Source organism: Callorhinus ursinus, unplaced genomic scaffold, assembly GCF_003265705.2.
Source record: "Callorhinus ursinus isolate GAN/ISIS: 27379988/994484 unplaced genomic scaffold, GSC_fseal_2.0 scaffold122, whole genome shotgun sequence".
Taxonomy (NCBI): domain Eukaryota; kingdom Metazoa; phylum Chordata; class Mammalia; order Carnivora; family Otariidae; genus Callorhinus; species Callorhinus ursinus.
In genome coordinates, this window is record NW_027397184.1 from 566,069 (window position 1) to 588,710 (window position 22,642).

Genomic DNA, 22,642 nt, shown 5'->3' on the forward strand with positions numbered 1-22,642 from the left:
ACTGTGCTGCCCGTGCCGCGGCCCTGGCTTGGTGAGGGGGAGAAGCAGGAGAGGGGCCAGCTCGCCTGGGAGGGTGTGGAAGAGGGGAGGGGCTGTGGCTTCCCCGGGTCCCCTGGGGTGATGGGCATGGAGCCTCGAGGGGCTTCCAGGGTGTCCCTTGAATGTGGAGCAGGTCTTGGTGGGTGAGATGTATCTGCTATCCGCTTGAACCCTTTTCACTCTGATTGGAGTGGTTTGTAGCAAGTGTCAATTTCTTTGGTGCAAACACGCCCACGTGGCAGGTGGCAAGCTACCAACAGGATGTTAACCAGCTCACGAGATTCTCAAAACTTGAACGATCTGCTGTGCAAATTGTAGGAAGGGTGGCTGATTCCAGGGCCCTGATGTTCTGCTGTCTGTCCCCCAGCTCCATCCAGCCCCTTGTGCTGTGGGTGCTGCCACTGAGCCCCAACCTGTCTGAATATCGTGACAAGGACACATAATGCAAAGTCTGGCAGGGCACACAAACATGGCCTGGTGTTCTTATTCCACGTGTGGTCCGCAGTCTGCTCTGGGCCCTACAAGTAAAAGGGGCCAGCAGCTTCCATCCAGGAAACAGTGGGGCTTCTGATGTCAGGACTGGCCTGTTGGTTCTGGGGCGTAGTTGGTCATCTTCCTTCCCAGCCGTGAGTCTGGCCAGCATTCCTGAAAGCTGGTGGGGGATGCGTGAGGTTTGCAGCAGGCCCGCATTTGCTGAGAGCGCGGGGTGAGGTGCACCTCCTCCTGCCTGCCCCCATTGGCCTGGGGCTGGGCGTGTCACACCCTGGCTCATCATCACAAAACCAGCTCTGGTTCTCATGGTTACATCGGAACCTCGCCCCAAAGGGGCCCAGCTCCGCACGCCACGCGTGGTTCCGCAAACGCTCTGCCTGCCCAGCTCAGCTCTGTGGGGTCGATGCCAGAGCACTCTCTACGTGTGAATCGTTCCCCCAAAATTGCCACGATCAAGAACAGCCTGAGTCAGCCCCCAGCAGGCAGGCAGTTGGTGGGCAGTGAGCCAGGAGAGGCCGCGTCCTGGGCCCCCGCCCCCCACTGCTGGCTGTGTGCCTGGACCGCCACCTTCCCGCCCTTGCGTTACCCGCCCCTGCCCGGGCGGCCTGTGTTCACGTCACGTCCCTGCCCCAGCTTGAGAGCAGTAGTTAGAGAGTGGGTCCGTGACAGGTGAGGGCTGGGCTGAGTGGCGTGAGTGACGTGAGCTGGCCTCACTGTGACCACTCGGGTGTGCTCGGGAGCCCACAAGGCTGGGAGAGGTGGTGGGGCCTGGGTGACCGGCCTGTCTCTGCCGTCCCTCCTCCCCTGTAGGTGCTGCCCGGTTGGGCCCAGAAATGGGATGTCAGGCCTCCGAAAGGAGCATAGTGGAAGCGAGGGCCTCGAGCCTCTGCTGTGACGGCCAGTGAGTGAGCCACGGAGGATGTCCACCACGACGACGGTCGCCCCTGCGGGGATCCCGGCAGCCCCGGGCCCGGTGAACCCGCCCCCACCGGAGGTCTCCAACCCTGCCAAGCCCGGCCGCAAGACCAACCAGCTGCAGTACATGCAGAATGTGGTGGTGAAGACGCTCTGGAAACACCAGTTTGCTTGGCCCTTCTACCAGCCCGTGGACGCAATTAAGCTCAACCTGCCTGTGAGTGCCCCCCTCCCCCCCGCCCCGGCATCCCTGCCCCTCCCCCACCCACTGGCATCCCTGTCCCTCTCTTGCTCCCCTCCTGGAAGGACTGCCCTTGGGCCCAGGCAGCTGTGGTGCCGGTAAGCCAGGCACAGCGCAGGGCCTGTGGTGACCGAGGAGCGGAGGGGCTCCTCAGGGGTGTGGGAGTGTGGAGGGCGGTGGTCCCCAAATGTAGGGAGCAGGGGAGAACCTGTGCCTCCCTGCTGTTCCCCTGTACCCTCCTGTAGGACCATGCCTCTGCCCCCTGCTGCGGTCAGATGCTCAGTGCAGGTTGTGGCCCTCTTTCCAGGGGAAGCTGCCCATCTGCCCCTTCAGTGCTGGCCTAGTCTTCTCATGGGTTTCTTATTTGGACCCAAATAGAGAAACCCCCAGTGTTGCCTGGGGAAGCCCTGGGCCACTAGTTGGTGGCCTGGGTTCTGGGCCCAGCTCAGTACTGGTCACCGGCGGGCCTTGGGTTTGGAGTCTGAGAGGGGGCTCAGCCCCCTCGCCACAGTGCTGATCAGCTCTGGGGCCTGCCCCAGGTGCCCAGTTCCGTGCATCTCTAAGAACCGCCTGTCCAGGTGGAATCTGTCGGGCGAGAGGTGTGGCAGGGGTTTGGAAGTGGGCCGGGCGCTTGCCCTAGACCCTGTACCTGCCCTCAGCTGACCAGACACTGCCTTTGGCCCGACCCCGGTGCCCAGCTCACCCGAGAAGATGCTCCGTGTGCAATCACCCTCCTCGGGGATGGTGAACACAACGCCACAGAATCTGCTGACGATGCCTCTGAAAATCTCTTTCCCAGGATTATCATAAAATCATAAAAAACCCAATGGACATGGGGACTATTAAGAAGAGACTAGAAAATAATTATTACTGGAGCGCGAGCGAATGTATGCAGGACTTCAACACCATGTTTACAAATTGTTACATTTATAACAAGGTAAGAAAGCACTGGGACATGGGACATGGCTCCCCCAGTGCTGAGGGGACCCTCTGGCCGGGCCTGGGCTCTGTAGCGGCTCTCAGACGGGGGGGCGTGTCACCCCGAGGCCACAGTCCCCACTCTGGGCTCCCATGTGCTGTCCACGCCCCCCCCCGGGGGGGGGAGTGAAGCCTGGAGCAGCCTTTGGGGGGCACCTTACGTATCAAACGCTTTGAACTGATCGTGCCCTCGGACCTCGAAACTCCAGCTGTCAGGACGGTGACGGGGTCAGCGCGGGCTCACGGGGGTAGAGCCACAACACGCACATGCATGGCGGCCGGAGGGCGGTCGAGCGCGCCGTGACATCCACATGCAGCCGCCCCACGTGGCCAGGCCACTGCACGACCAGGGAGCATGTGTTCATGATGGTTTTTAGTAAGAAGGTGGTTTTTAGTGAGAAGATGGTTTTAGCGAGAAGAGTAGATTAGGGAAGTTCCACGTGGTCCTGACTTGGTGGGGGTTTTGTTGTTTTCCGATCGTGACGGGATATAGCAAAGGTGAATTGAGTTGGACTGAGTGGAAGGTTCTGTTTTCTGCGCGCGGTAGGCCGAAGGGTGGTTCTTGTTCTTCTTGGTTTTCTGAATTCTTTCGAGAGTCTCCACAGTGAAATAAGGTCCTTTCGTCTCCCCCATCGCCTGCCCTACCAAATCTCTGAATGGATTTTTTAACAAATCTTGAGCCAAAACCGGTGATGTCTTTGCAAGCACGTGGCCCCTCGCCCAACAAGTGACGTTGGCTCTCCCTGTGTCTTCAGCCCACAGATGACATAGTGCTAATGGCCCAAGCCTTAGAGAAAATTTTTCTGCAGAAAGTGGCCCAGATGCCCCAGGAGGAAGTTGAATTATTACCCCCTGCTCCGAAGGGCAAAGGCCGGAAACCGGCTGCAGGAACCCAGAGTGCAGGTAACGGGGTGGACGGTGCCGTCTTTCTGTAGCATTTCTAGTGTGGGTCTCTTGGCCCCTCTGAGCTCAGTGTCCCTGTCTGTGAAGTTGGGGCAACACGGCTGGCTCTTGGTGGCGTTGTTACCATCTGCCTTCGAGCCTACTCTGGTGGGGAGACTGGTCTTGCCGTGCCCCCGTGCAGACGCCACCTCTTCCAGAAGTCTAGATGGGAGATCTTTTGTCCCCCTAGGACGTTGCCTCTCTAGCAGGTGTTGTATGCTCTGGGACAGGAGAGGGGCTGTGTCACCCGTCAGGGAGGGTGGAAGGGGATCAGGATTAGCCCTAGGAGCCCTGGGGGTCTTACCTGGTCCAGGGACGGGGACTAGAGGTGCGCCCCGATGGAGAGACTGGCCCAACTCCCCAGCCCTCCAGGAGGCTGTGGTGGGTCCCCACCAGTGCCAGCCATCCCGCTTGGCAGATAGGACCATGGGTGGTTAAGTAGCTCTGCCCAGGTCACTCAGCTGGCTATTGGTGGAGTCTGAGTTAAGCCCCGGTTTCTCGGGCCCGAGCCTGGCTCTTCCAGGCTGCACCTTGTCCAGCCTTCCTCATTCAGACTCCGGTCTCTGGCCGGAGGTAGTGCCTTTCCTTTGTTGGGTGAGCGCCTGTGGAGGCTGGTTCTGTGGAGGCAGCCACGGTGCAGGGGCCAGGGGTCTCAGGAGGAGGGGCTCCCTGGCACTGATGTGCTCTGGCTGGAGGGGATGGTTCAGGAAGCTTCCGGAAGCTGACAGGTAGAGCCTGGTGTGTTCAACATCCTTTCCTTGTCTTCAAGGTACGCAGCAAGTGGCGGCTGTGTCCTCTGTCTCCCCAGCAACCCCCTTCCAGAGCGTCCCCCCCACTGTCTCCCAGACGCCTGTCATTGCTGCCACCCCAGTGCCAACCATCACTGCAAACATCACGTCGGTCCCCGTTCCCCCGGCTGCCGCCCCGCCTCCTCCCTCGACGCCCCTCATCCCTGTGGTCCCTCCCACACCGCCTGTAGTCAAGGTGAGTGACCCTGGGGACAAGGTCAGCTGGCTGTCCCATCACCAGGCCGGGTTCCTGGATTTGGGCGTGTGTGGGGCGGGCACCTGTCCCTGGGCACCGACTTCTCATCGGGTGTTTGGTACATGTGACGCCGGAGTGGTTCTCTCTGTGCCCATGAGGTTGGGCCGTCGTCCCTAACGCAGACGGGGAGACCGAGGCTCAGGGAGCTGCAGGTCACACAGCTGGTGAGGGCGGGCTGCCCTGAACCCCAGTTTCTCTGGCCCGGAAGCCCTGGCCTTCGCAGGGCATGGGTCACCATGGGAGAGGAGGGTGGGGGGGGGTCCCGGAGTGCCCCTGCTCACACGTGGATTGAGGACAGCAGCCTGGGTGCATGGTGAGGAGCCAGCACCCACGGCCTGCACTGTGCACCCCTGCTCGCGTGAGCTCCAGCACGTCCGTCTCCCCAGTGTGTGGCTGGGCACTTTCATGGCAGGGACCATCCTGGCCGGGTCTGGGCTCAGAGCCCGTGCTCCTTGTGAGATCCGGGGCAGGCCACGTGCCGGGTGCTGATGTGTGTTGTCTTCCGTTTGCCCCTCGCAGCGGCCCTGTGGGCCAGACAGTATTTCCCCCATCTTACAGATGAGGAAGCAGGCGCTCGGGGGGGTTAAGTGGCCCCCCCCAAGGTAACACGCCCCCGCCATTGCTTTCCCTCCCCCGTGGCCTTCACTGCCTGCACTTCCGGGCAGCACCAGGCCAGGCTGCCTTACACCGTGCCTGGCTGGTTTTGGAGCATGTCCTGTTTGCCATGGCCGGGTGATCTCCCCCCGGGCCTCTGTGGCACACGCTTGGTGTCCTGTGGGTGCCCACACATGTTTGTGGATAGCCAGCTCATGCCCTGTCAGCCTGGGGGCGGTGGCTTGGCTGGGGCAGAGACCTGGTGGCGGCCCAGAGAGCAGGTCGCCGTGAGGCCGTCAGCCTGGGCGGTGCGGCTCTGAGGGGCCTCTCTGCCAGTCTGAGAGGTCTGAGAGGTGGGGAGCTGGCTGAGCTGATCTCGGGGACGCGCGGAGCCCGGGCTGCACAGTGCACCGTGATACCCATGGGCTCCCGGGCACGGTGCTGGAAGAGACCCTCACGGCCCAGGACCCATGGGTATTCCCCAAGTTCTCACCCTCGGGGCACAGCCCGTGTGAGTGTCTGCCCTGCGCACACCCACGAGGGGCTCTGTGGACCATTTTAACGTTCCCTCCCCCGTGGACAGCAGCTCTCTGTGGCTCCCACTGCCTTCAGGGTTCAAGTCTAGACTTGCCCAGTCCGCCCCTGGGAGCCCTTGCTCCCAAACCCACCGCTGCTGCCCTGCCCCAGCGCCGCATGCTCTCCCCGCTCCTGGCCTCGGCCCGCTCCATGACGGCTGTCCTTGGAGCTCCAGCTTGGAGGCCCTCGTCTGGGCCTTTCTAAGCAGGGATTTCTGTTTGTCTCTGCTGTCCCTTAGCCTGGGTCTTGCTTGGGGACGATCCCAGCACCGGGTCCACCTCAGTCATGTTGTCTCTGGAGCCCCCCACACAGGCCCGAGGTTCGGTGCAGGTGACTTGCATGCCATACCTCAACAGTGCTCGGGCGTGACCTCGGAGCCCTGGGGGCAGACGGAGGGGACCCTCGTGGGGCGGCTTGGGGGGTGGGTTCTGAGTCCAGCCTTCCCACTACCAGCTGTGTGACCTTGGGCCTGAGACGTGGCCCCTCTGAGCCTCGGTGTCCTGCGTGGCGCGGTGGGGAGCCGGGGGGACGGGTGTGGCTGTGCATGCAGTCGCTTTGCTCTGTGCCTGGCGGACAGCGCTCTGGAAGCGCAGCTGCAAGCATTCACGTTCTCACGCCCCGTGCTCGGTCCTGGGGCTCACCGGTTGTCTCGCTGTTGCAGAAAAAGGGCGTGAAGCGGAAAGCAGACACCACGACGCCCACGACGTCTGCCATCACCGCCAGCCGGAGCGAGTCGCCCCCGCCACTGTCAGACCCCAAGCAGGCCAAGGTGGTGGCACGGCGGGAGAGTGGGGGCCGCCCCATCAAGCCGCCCAAGAAGGACCTGGAGGACGGCGAGGTGCCGCAGCACGCGGGCAAGAAGGGCAAGCTGTCGGAGCACCTGCGGCACTGTGACAGCATCCTCAAGGAGATGCTGTCCAAGAAGCACGCGGCCTACGCCTGGCCCTTCTACAAGCCGGTGGATGCCGAGGCCCTGGAGCTGCACGACTACCATGACATCATCAAGCACCCGATGGACCTCAGCACCGTCAAGGTACCGTGTGGCAGGGGCTCCGCCCGCTCTGCCGTCGTCCCGGCTGTGTGATGGGGCCGATGTGCTGGCTGGGGCGCCGCTCGGCGTGGCGCGGGCACACGGCCCGCTGCTGGCATGGGTCCGGCCGCGTCTGGGACAAAGGTGCGTTCTGCCTGTCATCACTGAACCCGGGGCCTCGCGGTCCTTCGTTCCACTGGAACCCGTCTCCTGTCTCGGTTTGCGGGTTTTGTAATGTCTGCAAGGACGCCCTTTCGGGTAACCCACCCCACCCTGGCCGGAGAGGGGCCCTGGAGCAGGGGAGGTAGACTCGAGACCCAGAGCCCAGGCCCCCCGTTCCTCCCGGGCCAGGGGCTCCTCCCTGGGCTTTAGTGGGTTTTGTTTCGGGTCCGGCCTGTTGTGTACAAGCAGAGAGCAGGCTTGCGCTGGGCTGTAAGGGAGAAAGTGCCTGGGTGGCAGTGACCCCAAGGGCAGCAGACCCCCAGGGCTGCAATGAACTCCCAAGGGGTCTTCCCTGAGCACACGCAGGTGGGGTTCCTGACCCCCCCCCCCCCGATTGGCTGGGGCCCCAGCACACCTGCCCTCCCTCAGGTAGCGCTCCGAGCCAGCATGGGGTTGGTCTCTGGCCCCCTCAGGGGTGCCCCTGGCCACTGGGGACTGTAGCCCACCTTCTCTGTGAACTGGCATTCTGCCTGGTTTCCCAGTGATGCCAGCCTGTGGCAGAATCTCCGTACTGGAGCCTCCTGAAACACCCCTGCTTGGGGGTTTTGAGCAGGACAGACCTTGCTGTGTGGGGTGGTGGTGCTGGGTAAACCACGTGGGGGACTGAGTCTCTTCCTTGGGTTCCTTCCGTCCTTCCCCTGCTGGGAGCCTGATAGTGTCCTTTCCTTTGGACGGTGTTTTATCCATGTGAGTTAGCGCGAGTAGAGAACAAAGGGAAAGATTCCAGCAAAGCAGAGGTGGGTGGAGGGCAGAGCACACTGCTGCCCCTCTTTCCGGGGAGAATTCCTAACCGTGGTTTGGCTTTGCTCTCGCCTGAGGCCTGCTCTCTCCTAGCCGGTCTTGACCATGGGGCAGTGGGTGGAACGGGGCTCCCTGACCAAGTCCGAGGCCAAGCCCGCCCTGCTCAGGGTCTGTGGGGTCCTGGCTCTGGGCCGGCAGCGGGTGGCTGTGTGCCCATTTAGTCTCCCCGCACAGTGTCCTGGCCAGGATTTGGGGTGGTGGGGGGTAAAGGGGCTGGGCCTTTGCACGCACCCCTGCTGTTTCTAGACGGGGAAGCTGAGGCTGGAGGGCCTGCCCCGAGTGAGCTGCTGGTGGAGCCAGTTCCGGAATCCACGCCTTTGACTCTTGGAGCCTCAAGCCGAGCTGGCAGAGCTCATGTCACCTAGATGAGGGTGACACTTGTGCCCTTCTGAATCCCCAGAACTCTCGGGAGGCCAGTGAGACCAGTGACTTGTACATGCCACACCGCCAGGGAGCGGCTGAGTGGGGAGGCTGCCCGGCCCTGGTGTGCAGGTGCCACTGCAGGCTGAGGCCGTGTCCTGCTGGGGTACCGAGCGGCGGCTGCATGCACGCGGGCGATTTGCTCTGGTGTTCCCCTTCAGAAACACCCGTCATCTGGGAAACGGTCAGGAACGACATAACAGCTGCCCGACTGTCCTTGGGCACCCCAAGTGCACTTAACGTGTAGCCTGTGTGTTCCCAGCCCCCGCTCCCCGCCCCCTGGGAAAGCGGCCAGTGGTCAAGTTAGGACCAGAGTCTGAAAATCTGGCAGAGGTTGAGAGGGTCTCGGGCGCCCGTTTGTCCTCCCTAGCTGGGCCTCCCCAGAGTAGGGAGGCTGTGCTGAGGGCTGGAGCCATGCAGCCTGGGAGCCGTCAGAAGCTCTGCGACTGGCAGGGGGGCGCACCCAAGGCACTCGAGAGGCTGCGGGCCCTGGAATCGGGCTGCACTCAACCCGCCAGCATCCAGGACTGTGTCCGTGTAGGTGCAAGTGAGACCCGTACTCTCCTGCTCCAGCGGCGCCCCTCGCCGACAGGCGGTCCCTGACTGACGGCTTCTCCTTGAACCCGTGCAGACACAGGGAGCTCGCTGCCTTACCCGGCAGTCCCCCTCCGCGTGCCCTGACCCGGCACCTTGTTCTGAGCGCCACCTCGCGGTGCCTGTCGACAGTCGCCCTCTGTCCCCCCCCCCCCCCCGAGCGCGCCCCTCGTCTTAGCCCCACCAGCCGCCCCTCGTGCTGCTGGGCTGCCAGGGGCAGGCTGGCCACCGGTGCCTGGATTCTCACAGCGGGGAAGTCAGTGTCTCGATCCGCGAACTGAGGAGACCCCCGCGCCCCTGCCCTGAGTTGGCAGCAGCGTTTACTGGAAGCTCCCCGTTCCCCCTGGAGCTCCTCCCGTCAGGGACTTTGCTGTGTATAAAGCTACGGGGCGTGTAGAGCCGGAAGCTAGAGCAAGGAGAGGTTATGTGGCGGCTGCGGGAGCCAGGATTCAGGCCGCCTCCCTGGGGTCCCAGAGCCTCTTCCGAGCCCTCGAGTCCCGCGCCCACACTGTCCCTCGGGGCTCCCGGGGACAAGGTCCGGGGCTGGCTGTGGATGGTGGTCGTGTGGTGGGTGTCGGGTGCTGCATGCGGGGCCTGGCTGGGCCCTGGGGTGCCGGGCAGCGCCCCTCACCCCCGCCGCTTGTGTGTTGTAGAAGAAGATGGACAGCCGTGAGTACCCAGACGCACAGGGCTTTGCCGCCGACATCCGGTTAATGTTCTCCAACTGCTACAAATACAACCCCCCAGACCACGAGGTGGTGGCCATGGCCAGGAAGCTCCAGGTAACCAGCGGTGCTCTCAGGCAGAGGGGCCTTTGGGGCACGGGGCGGGGGGGGGCAGGAATCTGGGGCAGGCACCCAGGAAAGACTGGCCTCCCGGAGAATGTACGGCCACGAAGGCTGTGGGAGAGCCTCACCCGCATAACACCTCTCTCCTGAGCGGGGCCCGTCACTGGCCAGGTCCCAGGCCTGCTTCCCGGGCACACGGTGACAGACAGTCCAGCCTCTGTCCCCCGGGAGCTGCAGGCACACGTTCCCGCGGGGAGGGGCAGGATGAGAGGGCAGGGGTCCCTCCTCCCGCAGCTCCAGTCTCTGTGCGAGGGGGCCTTTGTCACGGGCCTGCCAGTGAGTCTGGGCACCTGATGCTTGCGTGTGACCTTCTGCCAAAAGTCTGGGTGCTGCCCACCTAGTTCTGCGTGGGTCAGTGCACTCTCTCTATGACGTGCGTTGTTGCTTTTATAAATAACAGCACCAAAATGTTAAAAGTTTTTTTTTAAATTTTGGAGCGTGAGCACAAGTGGGGGAGGGGAAGGGAGAGAGACAATCTCCAGCACACTCCTCGCTGAGCACGGAGCACAACGTGGGGCTCGATCCCACCACCCTGGGATCGTGACCTGAGCCGAAATCAAGAGTCGGACACTTAATCAACTGAGCCACCCAGGTGGCCCAACAGCACCAAAATTTTAAAACGTTATGTAATTGGAAGACTTTTTTTTGGAGGAAAGAGTAAACATTGTGGATCTCTACTCTCTTCCAGCAGTTTTTATTATCCCCAGAATACAGGCTATTTGTTGTGTGAGTTGTTCCTACCTAGTCTTTTACTCAGAACCCTTTGAAACCCCGTAAAACAGCTCATGGTGTCACCCTTGGCCACCCAGGACCCAGAGATGGGAGGAGGGAGAAGCTGTCTTTCGTGCTGCTGGGTCCTCCTGAGTTGAGTGGGCCTTTCCCAGGCTCTGCTAATGCAGGCTGTGGACCTCCGTGGACCGGCTCCCCTTGGAGTATGGGGCAGCAGTCCCGGTGGTCCCAGGCTGCCCAGAAGCCAGCAGGATCTGTGGTTTTATGCTCAGACCACGCCCCACTGTGTCTGGGAGCAAAAAGGCTCTGCACGGTTCTACTCCATGTTTGCTCTCTGATGCTCCCGAACCTGGTAAACTCCCGGTGCAGCTTAATGAGGAAGCCAGGCAGGGCTGGTGCAAATCGGGTGTGGAGGCTGGTGGCTCTGGTTCTGTTCCTGTTAAAGCTGGTTCTCGGCAGTCTGGCCACAGAGGCTGCGAGTCGCGATTCCCAGTGCACTGAGCAATCGTGCCAGTCCAGCTCTGGGGTCGGAGCCCTGCACGGAAGCAGCCTGCTGTCAGTGCTCCTCCAGCCACGTGCCAAGAGCAGGCTGGACCTCTGTGCGCATCTGTGCCTCTGGGGGTGTCTTCACCCCAGGAGGAGAGTCTGGGGCCAGTGGGGTGGCACCTCACGAGTGTGAGCTGGTATGGACTCAGGTGTAGGAGCTTAGCAGAGAGGGAAGCTCCCACGTGGCTTTGCACCCCCCTCTGAAATGAACCTGGGCCGCCAGGGAAAGGGGACCTTGGCTGGGAGGTGCCCCTGAGAGCCTGGGTCCTGCTCTGTGCAAGCTGGCAAGGGGCTTTCCAAAGCCAGCTTTGACGGAACAAGACTTTTGCCTTTGGAGCCAATTTTTGGGCCTAACTCGGAGTGAGAGGTAATGCTGTGGTAAAGAGCTCTAGGGCGAGGAATGGGGGAGAATGTCAAGTGGCCCCGAGACCAGGCAGCTGCGGGCCCCATAGCGGTCATAGTTCAGACAAAGGCAGGCACTCCAGCTGCTTTGCAGTGGGCTGCAGCCTCGTAGGGCCTCAGACCCAGAGGCCATAAGGGTACGCAGATCTACAGAAGGCTTGCATGCTTAATAAAGGGAGTTTGCGGACCAGTTCCTAGAAGGCTGCATCCGTGGCTGTTGGCCCCATGGCCCCTGCCCCCTGTCCGTGGACCTGCACTCAGTGCCTGGACAGGGAGGGAGGGCGGGCGGGAGAGCAAGCTAGGGCTGGCCCAGTCCCCCTGTGGGCCTGGCCTTCGAAGCCACCGCGGGTGCAGCTCCGAGAGCGGCTCACAGACGCTCAGGTGTGGGTCTCCCACCCCAAGGGCTTGCCCCATGGGCGTCCAGGACCTCAGGCGGCCCCTGCTTTCCCGCAGGACGTGTTTGAGATGCGGTTTGCCAAGATGCCGGATGAGCCAGTGGAGGCGCCGCCTCTGCCTGCCCCCGCGGCCCCCGTGCTGAGCAAGGGCGCCGAGAGCAGCCGTAGCAGTGAGGAGAGCTCCTCGGACTCGGGCAGCTCGGACTCGGAGGAGGAGCGGGCCACCCGGCTGGCCGAGCTGCAGGAACAGGTGTGCCACGGGGCCGGGCCGCCCTGGGTGGGGGCCTGGGCGGGTGGGGCGTCTGCTCCGAGGGCCCCTTGGCAGCGCTGTAGGTCAGGGTCATGCCGGCCTGCCGTGTGGTGCCTCGCCTGGAGTTGGAAGTGTCTCGTGGGCGCCGGCTCCGTGGCTGCCGTAGGGATGAGGCGGCCCCACTCCGGCCTCCGGCAGGGAGGAGAGAGCAGAGTAGAGATGGCCCCGCCGTTAGCGGCAGGGGGCTGGTGTTTGACTTTGGGCTGAGCCTCGGGAGGGGTGACGCCCCAGGGAAGGTGGCCCCAGGATCTGTGACACCATTTCCTCCCCTGTGAGGTGCAGCTCACGGCCCTCGCGGGGGTCACTGAAGTGAAAAGTATGTAGAGCGCTTAGCACACTACCAGGTGTGTCGCGACTCGGGGTGAACGTCAGCTGCTGGCCCTGGATCGTTTTAATCCTGCCCGTCTGCCGTATGGCGTGCAAATGGCTCGTAGAGGTAGCTGTTGAAAATCTCCTTTGTACGGACACACAGACGTCTGTGCAGAGTTGGGTCTAAGTGCTGAGGGGGCTGTTGCCCTGCCCCCTGTGCCGGCCTGAGGGCGCCCCGGGCCCGTCGGCCGGCCTCCAGCCCGGTGAGCGGCGCGTCAGCTCTGCAGCGCGTCGGGCTCGGGGGGGCCGGGGGGCTCTGGGGCCGTCTGCTCCCGGCTCGCCTCCCCGCGTGTCCGAGGGAGCTCCAGGGCGCGCCCCGCTCAGCCGCCTGCTGTTTTCCAGCTGAAGGCTGTGCACGAGCAGCTGGCCGCCCTGTCGCAGGCCCCGGTGAACAAGCCCAAGAGGAAGAAGGAGAAGAAGGAGAAGGAGAAGAAGAAGAAGGAGAAGGACAGGCACAAGGCCAAGCCCGAGGACGAGAGGAAGGCCAAGGCGGCCCCGCCCGCCAAGCCCGCGCAGCCCAAGAAGGCCCCCGCCAAGAAGGCCAGCAGCACGGCCGCGGCCGGCAGGTGGGCCCCCGCGAGCCCCGGGTTGCTGAGGCTGCCCCAGGCGCTTGTGTGGCGGGAGGGGTACTGGATTTGGGCCTCCACACCTTGGCTGCAAGTGCTGGTGACACGGGGGCCGGGGGGAACGGGCCGGGGGCGGGGCACACGCCGAGACCTGTGCTGGGAAGACCGAGCTCTGGAGGGTGTCCCGCCGCTGTCCGCGGGGTCAGCCTTCCCACCGCAGCCACCGCAGCGGTCGCACGACCTGGCGCAGCCTCCAGCATCTCAAGTCTTCGGGGCCGCTTTCCTGATCTGGGCCAGGGCGTCCTAGGGGCAGCGCGCCTGGCACGGATTGCTGCCCCCTGGCCCACCGACCTCCTGTCTTCGCTCCTACCGCGCACGGCCCCGAGGGACGCTTGCCACGGGCGGGACCCCGGCGAGATGGGCACGGGGGAAGGCGCTCAGGGCCGGCGGGCCTCCCCCACAGGCTAGCAGGAAGGCTTCCCAGAGGAGGGCTGACCGCTCTGCAGGCGCGAGCTCGGCAGCAGTCGGGACGGCGTTCCGAGAGTCGGGAGTAGCGGCGACGGCCGTGGAGGCCTGCGGAGGGGTTCTAGGAAGGGTGGGGGTGGGGCAAGGTTGGTTCCGCGGAGGAATGCCGCCTGGTTGGGGAAGACGAGTTGGGAGAGGCTGCCGAGATTGGCCAGCTTTGCTGAGGCCTCTCGTTTTATCCTCTGCGCGAGGGAAGGGAGGTCAGGGGGTGTTTGCGCCGGAAGTGGTCAGATCCTGGTCCGTGTGGAGAGTGGATCAGTGGGACGCACGGCTGGGAGGACGGCCCGGGGAGGAGTTGGGGCCATGCAGGCAGGGGAGGCCAGCGTGGCCATGGAGGTGGGCGGCAGAAGGGACAGGCCTTGGTGCCTGCAGCAGGAGGACGGGGCGTTTGGGCCTTGGCAGCTGGGTAGCTAGTCAGCAGCGTTAGCGAGGGGTAGGGGTGGGAGTGCTCGTGTTTTGTCCTCCCTCCCTGTCACAGGGGAGGCAGGGGTCAGGCTTTCTCGTAATGTCTCTATGGATTTGCTGTCAGTGTAACACTGGCCTCGAAAATGAATTGGGAGGTGCTCTCTCCTCTATTTCTGGGGTAGATTTACAGAGTTGGTATTAATCCTTAAATATAAAGTAGAACTCTCCAGTGAAAGCATCCGGGCCTGGGGTTTTCATTGTGAGGCTTTTAACAATGAATTCACTTCTTTTTGTAGATACAGGACGAGTCAGGTTATCAGTTTCATCTTGAATGAGTTTTGGAGATTGGTGCTTTCAAGACATTGCTCCATTTCACCTGAATTGTGGAATTCATGGGCATTGGTTTGTTTGCAGTGTGCCCTTATTGTCCTTTTAACATCTGTAGGGCCTGTAGTGATGTGTCTGTTCTTTGTCTTTTTTTCACGGTGAATCTGAAGAGAGATTGATGAGTTTTATTGGTTGTTGAAGCAACCAGCATTTGATGTCATCGGGTTTTATCTGCTTTTACTTCCTTTTGTTTATGGTCTTATTTTTATTACTTCCTTTTGCTTGTTTTGCACTTAATTTGCTCTCTTAAAGTAGAAACTTAGATTATTGATTTGAGAGCTTCTCTAACAAACATTTAATACTACTTACTTCTATCTAAACACTGCTTTAGCTGTACTTCACAAATTTGATATGTATGATTTCATTTCAAAATACTTTCTAATTTCCCTTTAGACTTCCCTTTTTGACCATGGGTTATTTAGAAGTACGTTGTTTAATTTTCAAGTATTTAGAGATTTTTTTCTGGACACGGTTCAGTTACTGGTTTCTGGCTTAATTCCATTAGGGTCAGAGAACATACTTTGTGTGATGCTCAATACTTCTGTTAAGATTTATTTTATGGCTGGGAACTGGGGAGTGTTCCCTGTGGACTTGAACATGTGTTCTGCTGTTGGGCTGTCACCTAAATGTCAGTTAGGGGGAAACAACAACAACAGAAACCCCCCTCAGAAACGCGTCATTAGCTTAGTTTGGTTGGTGGTGTTCTCGGGGTCTTTTCTCTTCTTGCTGATTGCTTTATTAATCACTGGGAGAGAGAATCGTTAGGTTCCCCACTGTCCTCCCTTTGGTTCTATCAGTTTGGCTTTATACGTTCTAAAGCTTGGTCTTGAGATGTACACACATGGAGGGCTGTGATGTCTCTTGGTCAGTCGCTCCTTTTCTCATGCCATGTCCCTCTTCTCCTGACACGATTCCTGTTTCTCAAGTCTCCACTGCCTGAAGCTAACACAGCCACTGCAGCTTTCTCTCGGTTAATGTTTGTGTGGTGTAGGCCCCCCATCTCTTGACTTTTAACCTACTTTGGTCATCGTATTTTAAGTGGGATTGGTGGACCACATGTAAGTCAGTTTTGTTTCTTATCCAATCTGGTTATGTCTTTTAGTTGGTGTGTTTAGACTACTTATATTTAATGTAATGGTTGATAAAATTGCATTTCTGTCTGCCATTCCATTATTTTCTGTCTTCCCTGTGGTTTTTGTTTCTCTGTCCTCCTTTTCTGCCTCCTTTTGGATTATTTGAATATGGAGATCAGTTTTTGACCTGCTGAATCTGAGATGCCTTTGTGGTGTTGAGGAGAGCTGACCACTACAGTCTTTCCTGGCTGAGGCCGGGAAACCCCCAAGTTGGGAGCAGATTGTGCTCTGACCTCTGAAACAGGGTCTTCTGTGTCCTTGCAGACACATATGCAGCCCTCAGACAGTCCCTCTGGCCTCTCTGCCCAGGGCACCACGTAGGGCTTGCCTCTTGGTAAAAGAACCTGGTTCTAGAGAGGAAAAAGGCCAGACAGAACAGGGGTGAGGGGCAGGGGGCTCCATGGGAGTGGGGGGACTGTGGGCAGGGGCTCCACAGGGGCTGAGGGGCCATGGGCTGGGGGCTCCACAGGTGTTGGGAGGACAATGGGCAGGGGTTCCACAGGGGCTGGGGGGTGCTGGGGGGGGGGCACTCCGAGGGGGCGGGGGGGAGAGGGTGGGGGGGCGCCATGGGGCCTGGGGGGACAGCGGCAGGGGCTCTGTGCCATGGTGTTCTTTGCCTTGTGCCTCAGGCAGCCGAAGAAGGGTGGCAAGCAGGCGTCAGCCTCCTACGACTCGGAGGAGGAGGAAGAGGGCCTGCCCATGAGCTATGACGAGAAGCGCCAGCTCAGCCTGGACATCAACCGGCTGCCCGGGGAGAAGCTGGGCCGGGTGGTGCACATCATCCAGTCCCGGGAGCCCTCGCTCAGGGACTCCAATCCCGATGAGATAGAGATTGACTTTGAGACTCTGAAGCCCACCACTTTGCGGGAGCTAGAGAGATACGTCAAGTCTTGTTTACAGAAGAAGCAAAGGAAGCCATTGTGTAAGTTGTGGGGGTAGAGCACCATGCTCGCCATCCCTGCCCTCACCCCCGCCTCCCCTCCTCCCCTCCCCTGTAGGCCTGGGAGTACGGGAAGCCAGGCAGTGGGGTGGGCCTCTCTCCCTGCCCGTTCCCACCATGTGCCCAGCTGGGCCCTTCTTCCCTGCACTTGGGCAGGTGGGCAGCGCTTGCATGCCTTGGCCGACACCAGGACAGGCAGGAGCCCTGGGTCGGCCCCCAGCCCCCGTTCATTCGTGCCAGTGATGCTGAGGCTCCGTTTGGGACCACGGTTGCAGGTGACCTCTCAATGGTTCCCTAGCCAGGGTAGGCCAGTTTCCTTTTGCCTGGAGTTGAGGGTCCAGAGACCTCCCAGGACGGACGTTGGCACTGGCCCGGGCTCGTCCTGGAAGTCAGCAACTTTACTGGATGGGGACGAGGCACTGCTTCGGGCAGCGGGTCCTGGGGAGTGAGCGGAAGGGCAGGCCCGAGGCAGCCCCGCAGCTGCAGGATCGCTGGTCAGTGGCCCCAGGGAATACCCAGGGTGCACCTAGACCTGCATGTGGCCCTCTCAGTGGGCTTTCTCCCTCACTCTGAGGGGTCAGTTGCTTCCTCCTGGATGGAGTCATGTGACCCCTGCCGTCAGGCATAGCTGGCCCTTGGTAAGTTCTCCTCCAACTCAGAGGTGGTGGCGCAGGCTGCCAGGCGGTGGAGGCCTCCCTGCTGAGGCTGAGGGAGAGCCGTATCTGTGCTGGAGAATGGCGAGTCGGAGGGTCCACGTCAGGTCTCGACTCTGCCCTCCACACAGGGGTGACAGTGTTGCCAAGCCGCACATGCCCCATCTGTGCACTGTGTGGAGTGGGGAAGGTGTGAGGGTCACAGAAAAGGCTTTGCCTGGGGCAGGGGTTCGTTTCGCCCCTTCCGGGAGCTCGGGTGGCAGCCCTGCGGGGGCCCAGCACACGTGAGCATCCGGGAGGGCTGGGTGGCACCTGCGGTGGCTGCCGGCCGGCTCAGCTCTGTGCTCCTCTACAGCCACGAGCGGGAAGAAGCAGGCGGCCAAGTCGAAGGAGGAGTTAGCTCAGGAAAAGAAGAAGGAGTTAGAGAAGCGGCTGCAGGACGTCAGCGGGCAGCTGAACAACAATAAGAAGCCCGCCAAGAAAGGTACCTGTCTGTGGGCCACGCTGCTGCCCCTGCTGCGGTCCTCTGGCCAGAGGGGAGGGTCGGCGGGGGCGGGGTGGCCGACAGACCCAGACTTCAGTCTGTGGCTCGACCAGCTCTGGAGCCGTGTGTCCTTAGATGACACTATTGACCTCCTCAAACCCCAAGTCCCTTGTCTGTAACCTGGGGACCCAAGCCCTGCTCCTGCAGGAAGGTCCAGCACATGGAAGTGTGAGAGTGCCCTGTGCCAGAACCTCCCGGAGAGGACTCTCTGGAAGGGCCTAGCTGTGGTCTTTGGGGGTGGACCCCATGGCTTGAGAGGGACTGGGGTCCTGGCCCCTGGCAGCAAGCTTTCTGGCTGTCCCCAGGCAGGAGACAGGTTCCAACTCCCTGTCTCTGGGTCCTGTGCTTTGTGGACAAAGCACAGGGTCTTATTTTAGGTGAGCAGGTGATTTGACTGCTTATCTCTTTCCTCTGGAGCCTATAAGAAAGGGCAGATCCCTTTCTCCCAGCCCCGGGGATGGGGGCGCCCAGGTAGCGAATGGTCAGAGTCTACAATCATGTGGCAGCCGGGTGCCGCCATTGGCCATGCCCACTCCCTCTGAAGGTGGAGAAGGTCCCCTCAGGTCTCCCCTGGGAAGGGCAGAGTAGGTGCCACAGGACTGACGGCTATCTTTGAACTGCTGACCTGCCCCCACACCCCATTAGTTCCTCCTGGTGGACTGCATTCGTGTTTTCTAGACTGGCATATTTCGATAGTTTTGTGGCCCTCTGAGCTATTTGTACTCACACTTTTGACACCAGATGTGGGGGCTTCTGCTCACACCAGGTCTGCAATCCCAGCTCCAGGTGGGGTCTGGCAATTCAGTTCCCTTCGGACACTGTTTACTTAGGGTTAGCTCAGAGCCCACAGGTTGGGGGGCTCCCCTCCACAAGACCGCCCTTCTCTTTGCCGCCAGGTGCGAGTCCTGGGCCTGCCTTACCCCTGACTGGCAGGCTGTACACTGGGGCTCCCATGATCCTCTGCTCAGACTTGACAGTTTGTTAGAAAGCGCTTTTTCTTGCCGTGTAGTTTATTGTAAAGGGTACAGCTCAGGAGCAGCCAAATGGAAGAGGTGTGCAGGGAGAGGCACGGCAGGGGCATGCGGCATCCCTCCCCTCTCTGGGCATGCCACCCTCCCCGCACCCCCATGTGCCCCCGACCCTGGAAGCTCTCGGCATTCGAGAGTGTTCTAGCACTCCATCTGCAGCAGTCTCCCTTCCCTGGAGCTCCCAGCCCCAATCCCGCGGTTTTCCTGGTGACCAGCCGTCCCCCGAGTCACTCATGAGCATACACTCAGGTGTGATCCACAGGGGGCTCCTTGTAAATGACCAAAGACATTCTTATCACTCGGGGGGGATGCTAAGGGTTTTCAGAGCTCTGTGCCTGGAACCCGGACAAAGGCCAAACGCATTTCTTACCGTCCCGTCACCTCGTTAACGTAGGTATTCATTCCGGCACATATTTGTTAATACTGACAGGGCAACTGGGTGAAGAAATGGGTGGGCCGTGGCACGGGCGAGTGCAGGGGCATGGGGGGCGTGGGGGGGCGCCTCTCACCTGCTGCGTCTCCCTCAGAGAAAGCGGGCTCTGCGCCCTCGGGCGGGCCGTCCCGGCTCAGCAGCAGCAGCTCCTCCGGCTCTGGGAGCAGCAGCTCCAGCGGGTCCAGCTCCGACAGCAGCGACTCGGAATGAGCCCTGGACGCAGAGCAGAACCCAGCCAGCGATGTCGCACACGCCCAGACTCTGCAGTGTTCCCTCCGATGGTTAATATACTGCTTTCCTTCCACGCTGTGCAGGTTTCCTTGTTAACTCAGTGTTATGGTATCTTCCAGTTTTTGCTTTAATAGGTCAGAGATCTTTCTCGTGTGTCCGTGAGGCTTTATGAGGAGGTGCGAGCCCGCATAAAGTCTTTTCTTCGTAACTGAGTCCAGTTGCTTGGAGATGGCAACTTCCAGCGCTGACCTGATGACCGTAGAAAAACAATGTCAGATGTGATCTGAAGTCTCTTAGGCCCGACCTGGTCTGTAGCTCCAGAAAGAATTGTTGGAAAGGAAGTTTCTCTGAGATGGTACTGTACTGAAGGCTGTCAGCTTTGCCAACAGGCGTTGTCTCTGTCCTTCGACCCCGAGCTCAGCCCCGCGGCCGGCCGGGGTCACCTCTTGCTGCGGGGGGGCCGCTGGGGGGTTCAGTGCGGCCACAGGCTCCAGTCCGGGCTTCTGCAAGGGAGGGTGGGGGAGAGGTGGGTGGGCGCGGAGGGAGGGGCGCCGGGAGCTCCCAGGAGGGAACACGGGGGCCGCGCGTACCGCGCGCAGCTTTCCATACACTGAAACTTTTACCTCAACTTAAAAAAAAAAAAAAAAGAAAAAAAAAAGAAAAGATTAAAAAAAACAAAAAACAAAAGGAGACTTTTTTGTAAGGTTCAGCAATTTTCTACGAAAGTCCAGCCCAATGTGTGTCCCCGACTCGTGAGCTGCCGCTGCCGCACACTCTGGAGCTCTTTTCCCAGTTTCGTGTATATATGAACACTTTATTTATTAACATCATTGGTCATTTTTTTTTTAAAAGAAAAACAAAACTGCAAAAGAAATGCATTAAAAAAAAAAAAATAGCAGACATGCAGGCCTTTTAAAAGTGGTTCGAAGGAGAGCCCCAGCCCCTGCTCGGATGGCGGACTGTGGCCTCCAGGTGCTGGCGTCCCGCCACGTGTGCCGGTGCTCAATCCTGTCTGCACGCTCGCCCTGCCCCGGCCCCACCCCCTGCGGGGCTCGGGGTCTGTTCTCCGTGTGCGCGTGGGGGGGTGGGGACGTACAGGCGTAGACAACTATCCAGCTGCAGCACATTTTCAGTCTTCGTTTTGTGTGTTGAGTTCTTTTGTACTCACTTCTGGTCTCTTTAGGACTGTTTTAAAAGAAATCAATTTAGGGAACCCCAGTTATATAATATAAACTTTGTAATCTGAGAGAAAAAAATGTATAGTAAATCTAAGTCTTGATTTTTAACTTTCTATTGTAAAAAAATAATAATAATAATATACAGAGTTTAACAGAAGGTTATGTTTTGGTTTTGTTTTTTCCAGAGGCTGCCCCGCGGCCTTTGAGTGCAGGGACGCCCCACACTGCCCGCCTGAGCTCGGAGCATTGTGGCTTCGGCCTCGAGTGCCAGGGGCCGGCCGTCCAGGCCCCCCCCCTGGGGCGCCCCTCACCTCCCAGCCCCGAGGGCAGGGGCCCTGGGGCCATGGGGTGGGAGGAGCCTCCCGCCGCAGGAGGGTTCGCTCCTCAAAGACCACACCGGGCTCCCTGCTGGAGCATTTTCCCCGCTAGCACAGAAATGACTGAGATAGGGCATTCTCCCAGACCTCCCTAGGAGGTGGGTGCTGGGGGCGGAGCTGCGGGTGCCCTGCCTTGGGTCTGGTGGCGAGTTTCCAGGCGGACAGGGGGACTGGTCATCAGAATCCGAGTAGGGGGGCAGTCTTTACAAATCCTAAAATGGATTCAGGTTCCACCGGCCCTTAACGGTCACGGATGCCCTTGCTGGACGCGGCACTGGTGAGGCGGTGGGTGGTGGGTTACCAGGTTTCTTACTGCTGGTGATTCTGACGCTTGGTGAGTTTTGAGCCAGTTTGTTAAACTTTTCATTAAGTTTTGTTTATAATAAAAATATATGTGGATTTTTCAACTTGCCATTTTTTAGAGTTACCCTTGTGTTTCAAAGGTGTTTTCTAAGCAGATCTGTAACGGAATATTTAAACTAGGACTTTAATACATGACACGATGGATGGTCTTAACGCGGGATCTCTCTGGCCACATGCAGCAAGCGCGCCTCCCCGAGCAGAGGGTGCTGGGGGGCACGTGGGGGGCTCCTGTGGAGCACCTGTCCAGCTGCGGGCATGGTGGGGGGCGGTCACCTGTGTGAGCCATCGGGTGGGGGAGCGTGTGGTCCTCGAGCCCGGCACAGTGCAAGCATTTCAGAGCACTTCACTGTCTGCTGGCTCTGCGGGAGACATGGGTTCTGGAACACCTCTGTCCCTTTCCCCTGCCCCCCAGGAGGAGGCCGCCATGGCGCAGAGGGCTGCCGTCCATCCTGAGCAGTGTAGTTCGATGGTGCTGTGGTTTCTTAAGGCTTTCTGTGCAGACTTCAAAGCCGATTTCTCTTCTGAGTTTGGGGGAACGTCCTCAGCCCCCTCGAGGTCAGCCTGTGGGTGTTTGCCATCTCCACGTCTCCCTGTGTTGGGGAGACTGCAGCTGGACAGGCAGGGCTGTTTGTGTCACGGAGAACCCGAGGGCAGATTTCACAGCCTCTTCTCGAGGGGGAGGGAACCATGTGGTTCAGACGTTGGCCTCACGGGAGCCCCGGACGCCCAGGGGGCAGAGACCCGTGCTCATGCTGGGCGGCGTCACCTTGCTTACAAACTGTAAGATACGTTTTCTTTTCGTTTCTCTTTTTGTTCTTATGCAACATCCACATCTGTGACAGCCCTCTGGGGAAAACACCACCCAGAGAAAGGATGCGTTCCCCCCAGTGTAGCCTGTTTCTCAATACTGGCATCACGCTTCCAGAAGTTTTTCTTTTTTATATTTAAATTGTTACTTTTCTGTATGATGTGCATGCAAGTTTACCGTAACTTTTCTTAAACTTTTTAGTGCCGTTTCTAGTATATTCCTGTAAATGTCAGTTACTGAAAATGAGTCCAATGTAAGTAGTTTTAGCTTGTTTATTGCAATGCTGGCCTCAACACAACAGAATAAAAATGGTAGAAAGTACTCTTTGATGTTTCTGGTAATCATGGACCCTTCTCCTGGGGCATTTGTTTTGTTTTCATAATAAAACCAAAAAAAAAAAAAAAAAAGGTGCCTGTATGTGCCTTTGCCTGTGCTTTCTGGTGGCTCCCAGCCCCGCGGGTGCGCGTGTGGAGATGCTCTGAAGCTTACACCCTGGAACGCTCGGCCGTCAAAGTAGCCCTGGTCCTCAGCCTGGGCAGGAGGGCACCTGGATTTGGGGGACATGAGTGTAGGCTTTCTCTTCC

At 59.7% G+C, this 22,642-nt stretch overlaps 1 protein-coding gene across 2 annotated transcripts; it reads left to right on the plus strand.

Moving 5' to 3' along the window:
• The first annotated feature begins 881 nt into the window (after window positions 1–881).
• Window positions 882–22,379, plus strand: BRD3 (bromodomain containing 3). 2 transcript variants are annotated; one of them, XM_073889919.1, is made up of 12 exons: window positions 882–1,200; window positions 1,342–1,663; window positions 2,487–2,624; window positions 3,421–3,568; window positions 4,377–4,591; window positions 6,483–6,854; window positions 9,542–9,670; window positions 11,867–12,058; window positions 12,830–13,053; window positions 16,133–16,425; window positions 17,452–17,580; window positions 19,452–22,379. In XM_073889919.1, exons 2-12 carry the CDS (start codon window positions 1,451–1,453, stop codon window positions 19,502–19,504), a joined length of 2,106 nt encoding a protein of 701 aa, XP_073746020.1. In that variant the 5' UTR covers window positions 882–1,200; window positions 1,342–1,450; the 3' UTR covers window positions 19,505–22,379. The 2 variants fall into 2 exon arrangements, with proteins under 2 accessions (XP_073746020.1, XP_025715283.1); XM_025859498.2 differs by having other exon boundaries at window positions 884–1,200; window positions 19,196–22,379.
• The last annotated feature ends 263 nt before the right edge of the window (window positions 22,380–22,642 follow it).